The sequence below is a fragment of the Hemicordylus capensis genome, chromosome 4, assembly GCF_027244095.1.
Source record: "Hemicordylus capensis ecotype Gifberg chromosome 4, rHemCap1.1.pri, whole genome shotgun sequence".
In the NCBI taxonomy this organism is placed as follows: domain Eukaryota; kingdom Metazoa; phylum Chordata; class Lepidosauria; order Squamata; family Cordylidae; genus Hemicordylus; species Hemicordylus capensis.
Window position 1 is genome coordinate 206,216,741 of NC_069660.1, and position 17,281 is coordinate 206,234,021.

The 17,281-nt window shown below is 41.7% G+C and overlaps 1 protein-coding gene across 7 annotated transcripts in view; it reads left to right on the top strand.

The window, feature by feature from the left end:
* Positions 1–17,281, top strand: part of EXOC2 (exocyst complex component 2) — a 298,803-nt gene that overhangs the window by 215,754 nt on the left and 65,768 nt on the right. For 6 of the 7 annotated variants that reach the window (XM_053243824.1, XM_053243825.1, XM_053243828.1 and 3 more), the window contains 7 exons: positions 3,005–3,130; positions 3,987–4,111; positions 6,233–6,301; positions 8,074–8,231; positions 11,010–11,131; positions 11,681–11,742; positions 13,697–13,777. In XM_053243824.1, coding sequence (XP_053099799.1) covers positions 3,005–3,130; positions 3,987–4,111; positions 6,233–6,301; positions 8,074–8,231; positions 11,010–11,131; positions 11,681–11,742; positions 13,697–13,777 — 743 coding nt within the window. The remainder of the gene's footprint in view (positions 1–3,004; positions 3,131–3,986; positions 4,112–6,232; positions 6,302–8,073; positions 8,232–11,009; positions 11,132–11,680; positions 11,743–13,696; positions 13,778–17,281) is intronic. The other variant, XM_053243829.1, reaches the window with a different exon arrangement.

Below are 17,281 nucleotides of genomic sequence, written 5' to 3' on the forward strand. Positions count from 1 at the left end.
AAAAAGTCATAATTAGCATGCTTTCCTTTTTGTTTGTTTTGTTTTGGTTTTCCTGTTTAAGAGAGGTTAGGTTAACACTAATTTAATTAGTTTAAGTCATTCTGCAAATATAAGTTGAATGCCCACACTCCCAATAAATACATCTGCAGGAGCAGATCTGTTTTTCAAGTGCTTCTGCAAATTACAGATCTTCATTTTTACTTCATAGGTGCCTGGGCTTTCTCTTTAGTGTTCTTTTCCTCAGTATTGCAGTTTGTTACTTACCCAAAGTGAGCAACAGTTTCTTTCTGGGTGCACTATAGACTGATCGCTAAAATTACCTTATGAAACCAAAGAATGGGTGGCCAGGCTGGTAAACTGATTATCTAAAAGGCTGTGTTTGTTATTTATTTGTGGGTATTTAAACAAATTAAATGACCTTTAGGATTAAAATAATTGCAGTGCTATTTTCCCCCCAGTCAATACATACCGTATACATAGGTTAGGATTGTGGTGGTGGCAGCAGGCCTGATTGCAACTTGGCCTCAGCCTGTCAGGCAAAGCTAGACATAACAGGGCAGTCATGTATATTATATTTCTCTGTCTGTCCCATTCACATACAAAGTGTGGTTAGGGAATGGAGATCATTTAAAAAAAAAAAAACATGAAAAGGAATATGCAGGTAGGAGGCAGGAGGGAATCTTCCCTGTGCTCCATTGCTTCAAACAATTGGCGGGGGAGAAAGGGGAAGGGCAAGGGTTTGCTCCCTATACATGCACCATTTCATATAACTTTTTTTGTTAAAAGAATAGATTCTCTCTTGCACACATCTCTCTTATACATAAAAGAGGCAGAGATATGAACTCTATCCCATCTAGTTTGGCTTTTAGACCCCAGTTGTCCCTGTGTAAGTGTGTGTCATTCAAATGTCTTCATAATGGAGAAAAAGAAATAAGAATGGCTTTGTTTGTGGTGCGGGAGGTACAGTGTCCTTTCATTTACATGTTTCAAGATAAACATTTTCTCAGTTGAAGTTGTCTTCAACTTCTGAAATTAAGAAAAAGCAAATCAGTACCTGCATTCTTCAACAACATTAACACATGTGTACATTAACATATCTTTCTGAAACCACTGTTAACTTGAAATATTCACAAATCCATTGATTGGATAGCTTACAAACAATCCACATTTAATAGTATTTAAGACACTCAAATGTGAGACTATTTATATTTTCCCCAAACTAACTTACTTTCAAAAGCTTTAGAAATAATGTATATAATACATACATTTCTTTCATATAATGGCTAGCCCAAGATCACCCAGTAAGCGTCATAGTTGACCGGGGATGTGAACTGGGTCTGCCACTGTATTCACTGATCGACACTGGAAAAATAGTTGAGTGGTGGTATTATCTACTATTACGACTACCTTGCACTCCCCACCCACCCCAGTTTCTTTTCTTTTCTTTTGAGAAATACGTGTGTTTGTGTATCTCCTATTTTAAGTCCACATGCCCCAGTTAATGCTTTTGTAATGAAAAGATTGCATTTTTCAAGCTGCCCAAGGGCTAGCTTGTGCCAGAGAAAAATTACTTCATTTCCTAGTGAACAGTTCTAACAGTTTGGGTTGTGGGTGCACAGGTGTCATTTGTGGCCATTGTTTGTGACACAGTTTTTCTTCTCTGTTCAGTTGCATTTTGTTAATTGTTCAGCACTGCTTTATTATTATTATGTGAATCCTTTAAAGGTTTAAGGCTGCTACCTTAAATAGAAAGTCCTTGTGTTTTTATCAGTTAATGCATTTTGTATTCATTGGAATATTTAAAAAGGGGTTCTTAGCCATCCATGTACCTCTGAATGGTCTTTTTAGAGTATCATCCATAAGAGTAGCTATATAGGATCACACAAAGGTCCATCTAGTCTAGCATTCTGTTTCCAACAAGCCAAACAGATTTTTTGAGAAGCTTACAAGCAGAGCTTGAATCACTTGGACTTTGTCCCCAGCATAGAGAGCTGGCAGCAGCTGAGGGATTCAGTATTAATCAGCCAACTTTATGTCACAACAGGCTTAGGAATAGTGTGACTTAGACTGATGAAGTCTATAACTTGTACAGAGTACCACACCCAGTTAAGCAGTTATAGACCATATAGACATAACTTTTAGTACACATGAAACAAAGTATAAGATTGTAGCCCAGTGATATTGTGTATTCAACAGCTGATAACAATTAGATTAAAAATGGTTCTGTGCAGTAGATTGCATCCATAGTACTGAGTGGAAGGCAGGCAGGCACCTGTAAGTACTGTTCACAAGAGCTTGCAGAAGACTTCATGCAATGCCACAGCAGATAGTTTCTGTAACAGTTTTTTCACAAACTCTTGGGCAAGTGGAAGATCGAGTATCACTTTTCTTACATAGTTCTCTAGCGTAAAGTATAAAATTCTTCTTCTATGAATGGAAGACACCTTCCACATGCAGAAGGCTGTATTTGGAAGGTTACCCAGAAGAAACCCATTATATCTCCACACATGCCCAGTCTCGCCCCGAACAATCATTGTTGTATGTAAGGAGTATGTTGGGCTCACCAGTTCCCAGGCATCACCTAGCACCTCAAACATTTCAGCTTGGCACCTGAATTAGGTGATGGACTGACATGACCAGAACCAATGAGCAAGTAAAGTGAGGGGAGATTCCCTCTTCTGTTCCTGGTTGTGTTGGTCCATCACCTGCCTGAGCAAGTGACCATCAAGAGGAAGAAACAAGCAATGCAGCAAGGGCAGGCTGGCTCCTAGAGCAAAAAATAAAATAAAATAAAATAAAATAAAATAAAATAATGAAGCCTGGAGTTCATGCAATTAGAAGAAATAACAGTTTTCCAGTTTTTATATACAGGTGTGAAAAATAAAAGTATGTATCTTTGTGTATCTGTTGTTCTTTGTAGACATTAGCACTGTACTTTAGATTTGAATGCTGTTTAAAATCAACACATGACAGTCACCAATGGCTGTAACATTTCCCTCCCCAGGCAGTACGTTAGTGCACAGTCCAATGTTAGATCTGGACAGCGATGTCCGTCCATCATCACTTGGCCATCTCAGTCGAAGTGCTTCACTGAAAAGGGGCAGCAGCAATCAGTCTAGTCGTGATGAAAGTAGGTGCTGGGTTGTTGTTTTTAATAATTATTATAGTATTATCATTCGATGGAGCCCCTCACCTTTGCTGGGACAACATAGTGTATAGGAGACTGAAATACCCAGTTTAAATGTTGCCTCTGCCATTAATCCACTTGGTAGACTTAGGCAAACCACTTCCTCTCGTTTCCCCCCCGCCCCATCTGCAATCTGGGGAAATGATACTCGCCCTCTTTATAGGGTGGTTGTTAGGATTACAAGATGATGATCTATGTGAAGTACTTTAAATAGTCTAAAGAGCTATATATGTGCGAAGTATGCTTATTATTCATTCTCTCCTCCTCCCCCACAGCATGCATTCCTCAGATTTTAAAATGTGAGACAAAATAATCTAATTAATCCTTTCTGAATGCTGAATCTGTTATCAAGCCACTAGGTTGTCAAACTCTTGATAATCTGTTAAACTTTCTTCTCGACTTAAACACATTGGTAATTCCAAAAGCCAAGCATTTAAAGCAAATACCTGTTAATGTTGGAAAACAATCAGCAAGTCAAAATGGTTCCTTACTGTTGATTTAAAGGTAAGGTGTGCTGTCAATTCCTGGTGCCCACAGAGCCCTGTGGTTTTCTTTGGTAGACTACAGGAGGGGTTTACCATTGCCTCCTCCCGTGCAGTATGTGATGATGCCTTTAAGCATCTTCCTGTATTGCTGCTTCCTGATATAGGTGTTTCCCATAGTCTGGGAAACATACCAGCGGAGATTCAAACCGGCAACCTCTTGCTTGCTATTCATTTCATTTCCCTGCTGTGCCATTAGGTGGCTCCACTGTTGATTTAGCAATGGTCCATTCATTTTTTGCTTTTACTTTTTTTAGCTTGGCGATTTAAGGCCCCTCAGCAAGTGGCGTTTGTTGAAAAGCTAACAAAGCTTGTCGTAAGCCAGCTTCCGAACTTCTGGAAACTCTGGATTTCGTATGTGAATGGGAGCCTCTTTAGCGAGGTACAGCTTTTTGCAGTAATGCTTTCAAGCCTCTTGAAAATGAAGTCTCATTTACTGAGACTTCTCTTGTCTAGATGTGTTTTAAGTATCAGCTTTATTTTTTTACCCCCCTGATCTGCTGCTGCACAGCCATCACCACCAACACTACATGCTTGCTCGCTCTCTGGGTGGCAGACTATGGCTCCCCTGCTCCCCCCCGTGCCTTTCACAGAGGTAGCTCCGCTTCCTCCCATCCATCAGGGATGCCACCATCCTGCCACTCACTGTTCACTCACGTGCCTCAATGGTCATACTGCGAAGACTAGCTGATGCTGCTCGTGTGCCTGCCTCCCCTGCTCATTTGCCTGCCCTCTCCCTTTAAGTGGCTGCTCATAACAGCCACCCAGGCAGGCATGTGAACGGTGATGGGCCGCAACAGACAGCAGCTGCACCTGTCATCCACCCCCTGCCTCTCTCTGAGTAGGAGGAAGAGAAGTCTTTGCCACCTGCCCTCTGTCTAGCAGGTGATGAAAGGGCAGAAGAAGGTGCTGTTGCATCTCATGGAGTGCGTATGTGTGTGTAGGGACTAGATAGCATCTTGGTAATAGCGCCCCCCCCCAAATTGGAGATACCCCTATTGTGAGGGGCTTTGTTTATTTTTTCCCTTCTGCTCTTTTTGGCTTTGAGCTCTCAGTTGTGCCTGAAGTTCAGCAATCCAGTTTACCTGTAAATGCCTTACAATGGTATCCGCACATGGTAGTGGGCTGGAACAGATGAGGACCTAGATTCATGTGACAGCCCACTTTGTCCATGATCTTTATAGCTGTTCCTCATTTTTCAACACTTTAGAACCAAAAGTACAGATGAGCATAGACACAGACCTTGTTGGGCAAGCCAAAAAAGCCACTGAGCAAAATTCAGTTATGAGCAATGATGGAAGGGGAAGAACCAGTAATAAAAAAAGTTGCATGATTTGTTTCCTCTAGTTGTCTTAAGGGATAACCTAACGTCTTGAAAAATGTCAGTTAAAGAGCGCCAAAGCTCTGCCCCCCAACCATCTGAGAAAGTGTGTAGCTAAACTGAGACCTAGTCCTTCTTGCAGTGAACCTGCAAAAACTAACGGTTGGACTTGCCACAGCATAGTTTTGGTCTGTCTGTACAGGAAAGGGTTAACCTTTTGCAGTGAAATCAGTGGAGGTGGGTGGAAATACATTCTTTTAATATAGCTTTGCATGTCCATGGGGCTGAAACAGACCAGAGTTTCTGTGATCTACCCCCACCTTTCCAAGCTAGGGCTATCCACCAGTCAACTTCATTCTCCCAATAATCAATGTAGATAATTCAGATTTCAGGGTATCACAGTTGAAAAGTAAGCATAACATTTACTTACAATGTACATGGTGTACAGCGACAAAATGAGTTGGATCAGCTTCCTATGCTTAGAAAAAAGTTTGAATGAGACACTAAGTGCCTGGATTCGTTCTTTGTAGGCAGTGTCTGAATAGTGTAATAACATTTCAGAAAGTGGAAGGGATGGTTATATTGTTTTTCAAGCTGACTCCAAATTGTCATGTGTCCCTTTGCTAAGTGGATTGTATTATAGCTACTTCAATATTGTCTCTGTTAACCATCCTAAAAATATATAATGGACAACAAATTGCATATTCTTTTTAAATTTTAAGAATAGAGAGAAGCATTTTTCCAAACTACAAAGTTGCTATGATATCTTCTGTCCATTAGGTGTCATTCATACATTACATTACATTATGCTTACTCTTTAATAATGTCTAACTATAAAACCTATTTATGGTATGTTTAAAAAGTATTTTCCAAGAATGCTGTTTTTAAACCTCTTATTATGACAGTGTTCTCTATCTTATTAATTTACAGAGATATAAACTGATATACTGAAGCAATGACCTGTCTTGAACTTGAACTATTTTTTCCACTACCTATGTTCTTGCACTAATATGACTCTTCCTACCAAGAATTACTTGACTCTTTCTACTGAGAATTAACCTAGGCCATGTGTTGTCACATTTAAATGTTTTATTACAATGGAGTTCATAGAACTGCTGACACGGTTCTGATACATGCTGACAAATTAGCATCGATAGTCTGCTTCTTTTCATGTTTTGCAAGACTGCTGAGAAATCTGGCCAAATGGAAAGGTCAAAGAAGAATGCTAGACAAAGGCAAAATGATTTCAAGGTAAGTTAAATATTCAGACATCCAGATGGGAAGGGTGAGCTTTTAGAGACGTAGGCTGCATGCCTGGGCACACTTAACTAAGAGTAAGCCCCACTGAACCCAGTGGGACTTACTTCATTGTAACTGTCTATAGAGTTGCACTGTGATATTGGTTTAAACATTTGACTACTCACTGCATGGATGTTTTTTAAATGCTTTAATTAGTAAGGTATGCGGTCTTCCATACTATCAGTAGCTTGTGCTGCTGCTACTGCCACCAAATCAGCGTCACGTGCTGGTAACTTTAAAGCTCTGTGTTCACATTCACCAGGCCTGGCACTCTGCCTTCAGCCATTAACTTGCCATCCAACCAGTTGCAGTAACTCGTCAAGGTAGGAAGCAGACCTTTGAGTGGAAGTGATAAGCCTGCAGTAGGTTATTCTTGTTTATGATGACAATGGGAGTATGTATAATTGCCTTAGTTTTGCCTGTTAGTTGCATTTTAAGAAGAATAAAATGGAAGGGAAGGGCAGGATTAGCAGAAGTCCACACTCTGTGTTCTCTATTAGTTTTTTAATACATGTGATTAAGTTTTTTTAAAAAATAAAAATAATCAGTAGCTCACCAATAGGCTCAGCTGCAAGTTATCTGGTATTCACATGACTCAAACCAGGTTCAAATAACTATTAGTACCTGTTTGAATCCAATTTCTTCTGTTTAAATAAGATGCTGCAGGAGCCCACTTATCCTAGGTGTTTACTATTCTTAAGTTGCTTTTTGGGTGTACTATATAAGCCAGTTCACTACTGTGAGAGTTACTTGCATTTTTAACATTCATTCTTCTTTGTTAGTGTTGATTGTGTTTTGATATGCTCAACTGAGCTGACACATCCAGTTTGATCGTCAGCTGGTCTTGGAACCAAGGCCACATCCAACAACAGCTGATGGTTACAGTAAGCACTACTTGCAGCATTGTCACCGCTCCCTAACATTCGTTCCTCAGCCTGCCAAATGGCTGATACATAGCTACACTGAGCCCTGCAGTTTCATAAGACAGCCTCTGTTATGGCTGTACAAGGCTGTGAATCTTTGACATCTCCGCTGAAAGGATTTTCAGTATCAAGCCTGGGAAAGCTTTCTGCTTGATAACTTAGAAGGGGTTCTCTCAGTGGATGGGTTGTGGTCTGCCTCAGAGTAAAGCAGCTTCCTATGGATCCTTAAGGAGCTGTTCTACCAAATCTAGGAAGTTCTTGGAGGTACTGAGAACTTAAGGAAGGATGACAGAAAGAGGACTTGGGAGAGCAAATTTAAACATACTGGGAATGCAAAGTGTTGATGACTGTGAGCTCTTAACTCACCAAGTTGAACACAAAACCAATTTAGTTGTTGCACACATTTCCTATTAACTTCTATAGATGACTTCTATAGATAGATAGAAAGAAAATAAGATAATACAAGCTAAAGCTAATCTAAGCAATTGTGACAAGTGGTTGCCGTTAACTTGGATTCTCCTATAACTGATCATCCAGTTCTTAGCAGTGTCCTGTTTTGTTATCATATCAGCATAGGTGTCAATGGCTTTCCATTTCCAGTTTTGCCATAATTAGAATTCTATTATATACCTGCTTTAATTATATTTTGAATTACATTAGGAGTGTGCCATAATGAAGACTCCTCTCTGAGAAGATAATTTTCTTTGTGTTTGGACCAGCATTATGTATTAGAGCACAACTGATTAAGTACGTTGTAGTTCAATTGTTCATCAGTGAGTTGTTCCTTTTATGCTGTTGTAGATTATGATTCAACAAGTGATGAAGTCCCTGGTGAAACTCATTCGTGGTGCTTTGCTTCCATTCAGCCTTGGAGAGAGTGAGCTCAGAGAGTATGGTGGCTGGGAAATGAAATCTGAGCTCTCTGGCCAATGGTTACCTCATGTCATACAGACAATTAGGTAAGCACAGGACTAGATCAATGTAACATTTGTGTTCTTGGCAAGCTTCAGTAGACTCCATTCGCTGGCTCCAGTCTTGGGTCCTGGGGCCAAATAATCCAAAATAGAAAACTGGAGTTGTCATGATGTGAAATCTGATCATTGTTGAGATAACGAGACAAGGTGGTTGAGACAATGAAAACAGTTAAGGACCAAGCAGAATTTGAGAATTGCAACCAGTCAGATGTTGTCAATTCCTGTGGGCAGAGAGGATGGCTTAAAAAGGTATATATATAGATTTTGGGAAATGGGGAACCAGCCCAAAAGTAGAGTCCATCAGCAACTATCAGTCAGAGCAAAAAAGATATGGCTTTCAGCAGACTTGTAATTAACCCAAAAAAATCTTCCTGCCAACAAACTTTCATAATTGCCTGCTTTGTCAGGGATAGCTTACCGTACTTGGGTTCATTCTATAATAAACAAGTAGTTTTAATGGAGCCCACTTTCTGCTCCTTTCAACATGATGACTCCCCTCTCTCATGTGTTGTGAATTTGGATCGTATCCTACAGTCAGCATAAGAGTTAGAAAGGGGTGTTGCCTGTACTTTGAATGGTTGCCATCTTGAAATAAAAAGGCAGATCGGCAAAAAATAAAACTGTTGGGGTCCCCTAAGATCCCCTCCCATGTCTCCTGAATTTGTAGCAGACTGTAAATGCAAAGATTAATGGAGGGGGATACATGGACATACACACAGACATGGTGATCCCATAACTCTTCTTCCCTTGGGAGAGTAGGCTAAAAAGATGGCAACTGGCAGCAGCCAAACACAAGGAATATTATCCGTGATTCAAGTGCTGCTGAAGCTGCTGCTACCTGCACAAGCAAAACAAAAGAAAAGGAATAACAGGTTGTCAGTAGCAACCATCCGAGTGTTTAAAGATAGGACTGGCTTACAGTTAGGTAAGGTGCTGCCAAGAAGCTGTACTAGAAAGTGAAGAATTTGCTCCCAAAGCAATATTGTCAACTGTTAGCTCTCCAGGGCCAAGTAGTGACAGATACTTGTATGAGGAAAAAGTGAGAGTATTTCCATTATGTCTGCACTGGCTATCAGTTTGTTTCCAGATCCAATTCAAGGTGCTGGTTTTGACCTTTAAAGACCTTAACGGTTTGGGCCCTGGGTATCTGAGAGACCACCTGTTCCCAAGGGTTGCTGCCCGCTTGACGAGGTCATCTGAGGGGGCTCTGCTCCAGGTACCGACAGTGAGGGAGGCTCGGTTGTCGTGCACGCGGGACAGGGCCTTCTCTTTTGCTGCCCCCAGACTCTGGAATGCTCTCCTGGTGGCTATTCGCTCCTCAGTCTCCATTACAGGTTTTAGAAAGCATGTTAAATCGTGGCTTTTTACCCGGGCTTTTATATGATTGTCTCTGCTGCTGCTCTTTTGTACTCTGTATTACTTTTATGCTTGTGTTTTAAATTTTTAATCAGATTTGTTTTATATTTTTAGCTTAATATTTTAATTGTGTATTTTTTACAATCTTGTTTTTAAATTTTGCTGTAAACCGCCTTGAGATTTTTTTAATAAAAGGCGGTATATAAATTTAACAATCAATCAATGAATCAGTAATAGGGATGTGCCCGAATAGGCTTCGGCACCGGCGGGGGTACTACTTTAAGGGCGGGGGAGGGTGTACTCACACACACACCCCGCCGGCGCTCTCCAAATTTCAAGCCCCTCGGGGCGGCAGTGTTCCTCCCTGCCGCCCTGTTCCCCCCGTCGGCCGGAAGTGGCTGGAAGTTGCGAGCGCGCATGCACCCGTCGTGCGCGCGCATGCCCGCCCGCACAATGGGCACTCGCGACTTCTGGCCACTTCCGGCCAACGGGGGGAACGGGGCGGCAGGGAGGAATGCTGCCGCCCCGAGAGGCTTGAAATTTGGAGAGCGCCGGCGGGGGGGGGTGAGTACACCCTCCCCCGCCCTTAAAGTAGTACCCCCGCCGGTGCCGAAGCACCGAATCCTGCCCCAGCGCCGAAACGTTTCAGAGGCCTTTACAATGGCCTCCGAAACGTTTCGGGCACAAGCCTAATCAGTAATTTACTGCTACTATTTTAACCCAGGAAGGAAATACCATAGCGACTGTCATAAAGGAGAAGGGGTTGGGGAGAAGACTGCGTGGCATAGAGAATGGTAAAGCAGGCTACTTCCCACTAGACACTGAGGCCTTTCACACAAGCAGCACTGCCCAGCCTTGGGCAGCCCTAGCTGGGTAGAGCTGCTCGTGCGAAATGCTGGGATCAAGGCCAATCCTGGAGCTGCCTCCCTGGGTAGCTCGGGATTTGTATCTAGCCTTTTATCTGCATAAAAGGGCGTGAGCGTGCCCTTTTATCCAGGTCCCCGGTCATGTGTCTGCTCTGGCTGCCTGCAGTCTGAGCAGACACAGAGCTGGGTGCCTAGAACACCCTGCCTGAGGGGAAATCCCTCACTGCACTCCTCACACAGTGCATTTAAGGATATCTGGAGGTTGGGCTGCATTTTCCCAGTCTCCAGAACTCTGCACTGCCAGGAGCAGTGTGGATCGTGCGGGTGCACAAGCTGCATGTCCCACACAGGTATCGTAATCGTCTTGGGGGAAGGTAAGCTTGATCTTGCCTTCTCCTCACGCCCTCCTCGCCTGCCGAAAATGGTCATGAGAAAGACTTTAGTACTGCTCTCTTATGTAATTACAGCTCTGTTTGGCATCTGAACTGTATAATAAACTATGGGTCAACCATAACCTCATCTTATTTTTCCTGCTTTCCAGACTTAGTTATGAATCTCTTACTGTACTTGAAATACCAAATGATATGCTTCAGATCATTCAAGATCTTATTTTTGATCTCAGAGTCCGTTGCATAATGATTACTTTACAACACACTGCTGAAGGTAATAAATACACTTTTTAAAAAAGCTTTTCTATACACTTGTGTTCTCCTGAATGCTGTTTCTGTATGGTGCTATCCTTACCTGTGTCTTCTGTATATGTCTAAAGGTTTGATAGATAGATAGATAGATTAGATTTACCTTAATGTACCTTTATCATGCCAGGTGTCCAAGAATTTGTATTAAAATCAAAATTTAATCCAGCAAAGGATTACAAGTTTCTGTCTTCTCAGAAGCCATTTCCACTATTATGGATAAAATATGGCACATTTGTTTTGTCATAAAAATATTTCTTCACTCATAATCTTTTTCATAATCAGCCTGGATTGTATCAAACTGCATATATTACAAATAATTGATTGTGCTTAAAAAACAACAACTTTCTGTTGGTTTTTTATTCCAAAAAAGCTGTTGCAGTTTTTGAATGCACAAACAGTATGTATTCAGAGGAAATCACTACAGATGGAAATACTGTAGTGGTGTGATTTGTCTTGACATTGAAAGTGCTCTTTTAATGAAAACAACCATTTTGAAACCTTTCCTTTTTGGCAGATGTGAAGAGATTAGCTGAAAAGGAAGACTGGATCGTTGATAATGAAGGCTTAACCTGTTTGGTGTGTATACTATTATGTTTGGGGGGGCATCTGTGTTTGGGGGTGCAGTGCCATCCATACATCTGTGTTTTGGGGTACAGTGTCTAGATCTGGATCGTGATCTGTTGATATCCATAAGAATGGTTACTGTGCCTATGCAGGAGCCTCACGGGCAAAATGCCGTAGCTCCTCGAGGCGTCCACACTCCTCCCCCATGACAGCAGCATGGTCCGATTTAAGGCAAGCTGGATACAAGCCAGCTGTTTCGATGAAGCAACTCAAAGCATTTTGAGTGTTTCAGCCATAGAGAACAATGGGGAAACGCAAAACACCCCATTGTACCCCATGGGTAGCTCCCAGGGACACCAAAGTGGGTTGTGTGCTAGGGCATGATGGGTGCTACCTACCACCCAACCCTATGGGGGTTTGGGGAAAAGGTTAAAGATTTGTTAAAAACCACCAACTTGTCCATTTCTTTTTGGGTTGGGTGATATGTAGCACCTACATACCAGAGATTATGAAGGAGATTAGCATGCTTTAGCAGGCACTTGTGCCGCTTTTAGAGGCAAGGCTATTCCAGATGGAAGATTATTTGTACTTCTGATGAAGACTATTCCAAAACCGGCTTTTACTTAGGAGGCCTGTTAAGTTCTTTGCTCAGGACGATTACATCCCATCTACGAGGATTTACTTCAGGCATTTTTGGCACCACTACATCAGCATTTGTGAAGAATGACACCTTTGAGTTTGTGGAGTTATTTGTCTAGGTCTTTGGTATTTTGGGATCTTGCATTTTCTCCATTCCCAATGTGAAGATTCTTTTTTGAACTGAGTGTGCATTTTTACATATTCTCCACCATTTGAGAGTGGGTTATTCCCACCTTTTCAGAGTGATTCACAGTGTTCATTGTATATTTATCATCTCACATTCTTTGCATTTGCTTGTCTATGTATTTTGGATGTCTTGTGCGGATCTTGTATCAGTCTTTATTTCTGCATTTTTGCACCTTTTTGTTTGTGTATGGCTTTGTTCTGTACATTCATTAATATTTCTACCTGTTCAAGGTTGTTCACGGACTTTGTTTATATTATTTGATGTGCAATCCATGATTCCCCGTCTTTCATCTTTGCTATCTTGACTTGGTAGGCAATGGTAAGGAGGGATGAATGTGAGGAAAAGCAGTTTTATGTGTATAAAAGCACGTACACATAAATGCATGGAGAGCCAGTGTGGTGAAGTGGACAGAGTATCAGATTAGACCAGGAAGATGTGGGTTCAGTTCCCTCTCAATTGTGATGTGCATATGGACTGGCCATTTGCTTTCATCCTAACTTTGCTGCCTACCTTGCAGAGACCATAAATTGTTACCAGACTGGTAATGCATTTTTATAGGAGGTTATTAATGATAGGCAGCATAACAAGCTGTCCATAAAATGACCAAATGTGAGATTATTTAATTTGCTCAAATAACTCCCAAGGCAGCTGCCTTGAATTCAGTTGAAAAAAGGCAGGATATACACTTTAAATAAATAAATAAAATGCCTGCACTATTATAGCTCCACACTTGTATGTGGACCTACACATACATACATATAGATATCGACCTGTAATAAAATAATGTCTTAAAATGGACATTCCAGCTGAGACCTTTTCATATATAAATTCAGAGATTATTGCAACTGACTTGAAGCACTCTGGTCATTGAGTCTGCTGCTGCAAGTTTACCGTAGAGGGAAAACAACAATCTTTAATTTCTGTAACTAATATCTAATATCACTGGGTAACTCTGGGCCAGACACTTATCTCTCAGTCTCAGTGGGTTGTTGTAAGGATAACACAACACTACTGTATACTACTACGTGTACACTACTCTGGGTTCTTCCAGAGGAAGAGTGGGATAGAAATGTAAAAATAAATAATATTCTGGCAAATTTATTTTTGAGCTAATTTATTTCTCTCTCTTTTCCTTTTCAGCCGTCACAGTTTGAACAGTGCATTGTGCATTCTTTGCAGTCACTTAAGAGTGTCCTGGATTGCAAATCTGGAGAGACTAGTGTAAGTGATATTTAACCTGTCATTGTTCTTGAAGGCACCAAGTATCTGAGCAGCATGATAAATGCTGAAATGATCCCAACTGCTTATGTATTTAGAATAATAAATCTTTTCCTTGCATGTTTTCAAGATAAATGAAAGGAAATGCAATGAAACCAAATATACTATACAATAAGCAAAGATACATATCTCTGAATCTTACAATAATGCTGAATAAATGTGATATTGGCATGGCTCTTACCATGGGATCCCATCCTTCCCATGCGGTCTCTTCATTCTTTTGTAATTGGGAGTGGCATGAAATGGAGCCTTAGTCTTCTGTTAATCTGGATTGAGATCTGTTGAGATCCATAAGAATGGGTTCTGCAACTGCGCAGGACCCTCGCGGTAGAATGCCGCAGCTCATCATGGTGACCGAGCCCCACCTACATGCCTACAGCATCCTAAAGGCTGGCCAGCACCATGTTCCTCAGTTTTTTCTGACTGCTGTTGCATTCGGACCTTGATCTGTCACCCCTCGTCAGAAAGTTTTTCTGCTTCATGAGTTCATCTATATAAAAAAACAAAAACCGACACTTATTTCAGTTATTTGACTTGTTTATTTGGCTTCCAGACAGTGTTGGCGTTTTTGATCCTCAGAACAGACTTTGGACTATGCTTCTGTTTATCGTTATGGCTGAGGAGAAACTGAGCTTTAAGAGGTGCAAGGGATGTAAAGCTAAACTCCCCTCTAAAGGCCTCCATGATTTGTGTCTCATCTGCCTTGGAGAGGATCACAACGTTTCTACTTGCAAGATATATCTGTCTTTCTCAAAACAGACTCGCAAGAATCGGGCTCTGAGGCTTCGTGCAGCCATATACAACGTGGTGTTAAGCCCCTCAACTCCAGGTGAGCCCCAACCTTCAACATTGATGTTGAAATCACCATCGAAGGCAAGCTCAACACCAAAGTCTTCGAAACCATCAACATCGACTTGGCATCTACAACTTTTAGAAGCCCTTACCTGCCTACAAACATACGTGTCTATACCTACAAAGATTAGAATTGTTCGGACAATGGTTTTTCCCGTGACACTCTATAGATGCGAAAGCTGGACTTTGAAGAAGCAAGATAGAAAAAAGATTGATGCTTTTGAACTTCGGTGCTGGAGAAGACTTTTGAGGATACTATGGACAGCCAGGAAAACAAACAAATGGATCATAGAACAAATCAATCCAAAATTTTCACTTGAAGCACAATTGACCAGGCTCAAACTATCATACTTCGGACACATTATGCAAAAATTCTTATCCCTTGAGAAGTCCATAATGCTGGGAAGAGTTGAAGGAAAGAGAAGAAGAGGACGACCAGCAGCATGGTGGATGGACTCAATTACGACAGCAATGAATGCTGTCAAGTTTAAGACAGATCAACCTGGAGAGAATCTATGTGGTTGCTAAGAGTCGACACCGACTTGACGGCACTTAATCAATCAAGCCGCCTTCAGGTGCAGGCTCAGCTTTGAAACATTTGAAGTCCAAGACCAAGGAGTCGGCCTCAGAAGCTAGCCCATAGTCCCCAAGATCAAAGAAGTCTAAAACTATAGATCTGACCAAAGACCATACACCATCGCCGTCAGGTCTACAACAGCTTACTTTAGATGTCCAACCTTCAAAATTGAAAATTGTCTTCAATGTCAATTCTTCGGTATTGACTCCTTCTATATTGAAGAAGTCTCCTGATCCACCAAAGACAAATGAACCTCTTGACACCAACTGCCCTTCAACACCGACGTAATCAAATTTGAGGACTCGATCTGTCACCAGCTTCAATGCCAGTTATTCCTCTGCACCTTCGATGCCTGCTGATCACTGTTCCCTCTAAGGCGTGTGAACGCTCACAAGTTTTTGGATGTCCGCTCAGTTCATTTTAGATACCGCTAAGGTTGAATCAGGAAGGCCCCATTCTGAATGCACGTGCACACACACACTGCCTTGATACTGCCGCCCAGAACAAAACTCATTCCGCACAGAGATGAAAAAAATTAGAGGGACCACTGCTGATGATTGATGCCAAGATGTATCATCGACACCAATGATTCCTGCTTCTTGGTTTCCAGTATTGATATCGACACTGCATACACCTGTGCTGTTGGCATTGATACAGGTGCCGACATTTGATGTCAACGAAGGAGATGATTCGCAGGATTGGACCCCTCCACTGCATGCACGTTGCTATCGATCCTACATTCATCCTCCAGCACTCCTTCTACTTCCTTATTCAAATGTTTTCTTCCAAGAAGTGCCCATGGAACATTTGCACTGACAGGATCTATCCCTGTTCGCTTAGTAGAAAAATCATCTTCTTGTACCCTGTCTGCTATCCACTTAGAGGGGCCATCTGTTTTGCACTTTTGTGGTTTTTCTCATCCTTTGGCAGCGGGTTCAACTCTTGTTATCACTGCTTTAGGAGTCTCCTCTCCTGGCGCTCCATATAACTATCAGAAAGGAAGACCATGGAAGTTGATTCCTTCAAAATCTTACCATCCCCCTCTTGTTCTTTGGCGATAAACACCTTGGTAGGTGGAGATGCACCTGCTTTACCTAGCAGACCAGTTATATTAACTTCTATGGCTATGCAGACCATTGCCTCAACCCTGGTGTCTACATGAATGCAGATAGCCCCACCGCTTCCAAAACGTTCATGCTTGGGTGTGGGAATTCAAACACATTCTCAGCCTTCACCACCTGTGAAATCTACTTCTGAGACTTACATACATTTCACTTTCCTGGATTTCCTGAACATACATTTCACTTTCCTGGATCACCTTTGGACCATCATGGTTCCTTTGTCTTCAAATCCGATCCAGACAATTTTGACAGATTGTCCTACTGATGTGCCACCCTCTACCTATGTCTCCCCTAATGAAGAAATGAAAGCCTACCACAAACATGTTAGGGAAATGTCGGAGGCTCTGGGCTTGGACCTAAAATTGGAACTAACCACCATAGATGACCCTATCTATAATTTCATGGTCAAGTCACAAACAACCCAAGCTGTGGCTTTCCCTGTTCTCCCAGTAATCTCTAGGGTGGCAAAGTGTGCGTTCGATGTTGCTCATACATCAACCCCATCCTCCAAAAGTTTGGAAAGTTTGTATCGCATCCAGGAGAAGGACAATACCTACCTACTAAAGCATCCTGCTCCAAACACTCTGGTAATTGACTGCATCACCTCAGCAAAATCTGGGAGACACCACACGACTCCTGTAGATAAAGAAGGGAGAAAATTGGATCTCTTAGGGAGGAAAATCTACTCCACATCTTGTTGATCAATTAAGATTACATGTTATTCAGCCTACACGGCCTAGTATAATCATGGTCCAAGCTCACTGCTAAGACTTTTACCACCTCAATATCAACTGCTTCTTATGGGGCAAAGTATTGCTCCTACTCCAGACAGAAGCCCTCATTTAGACAATAGGAGTGCCATAATTAAAAAAAACAATACCACCCATATCATAAGCG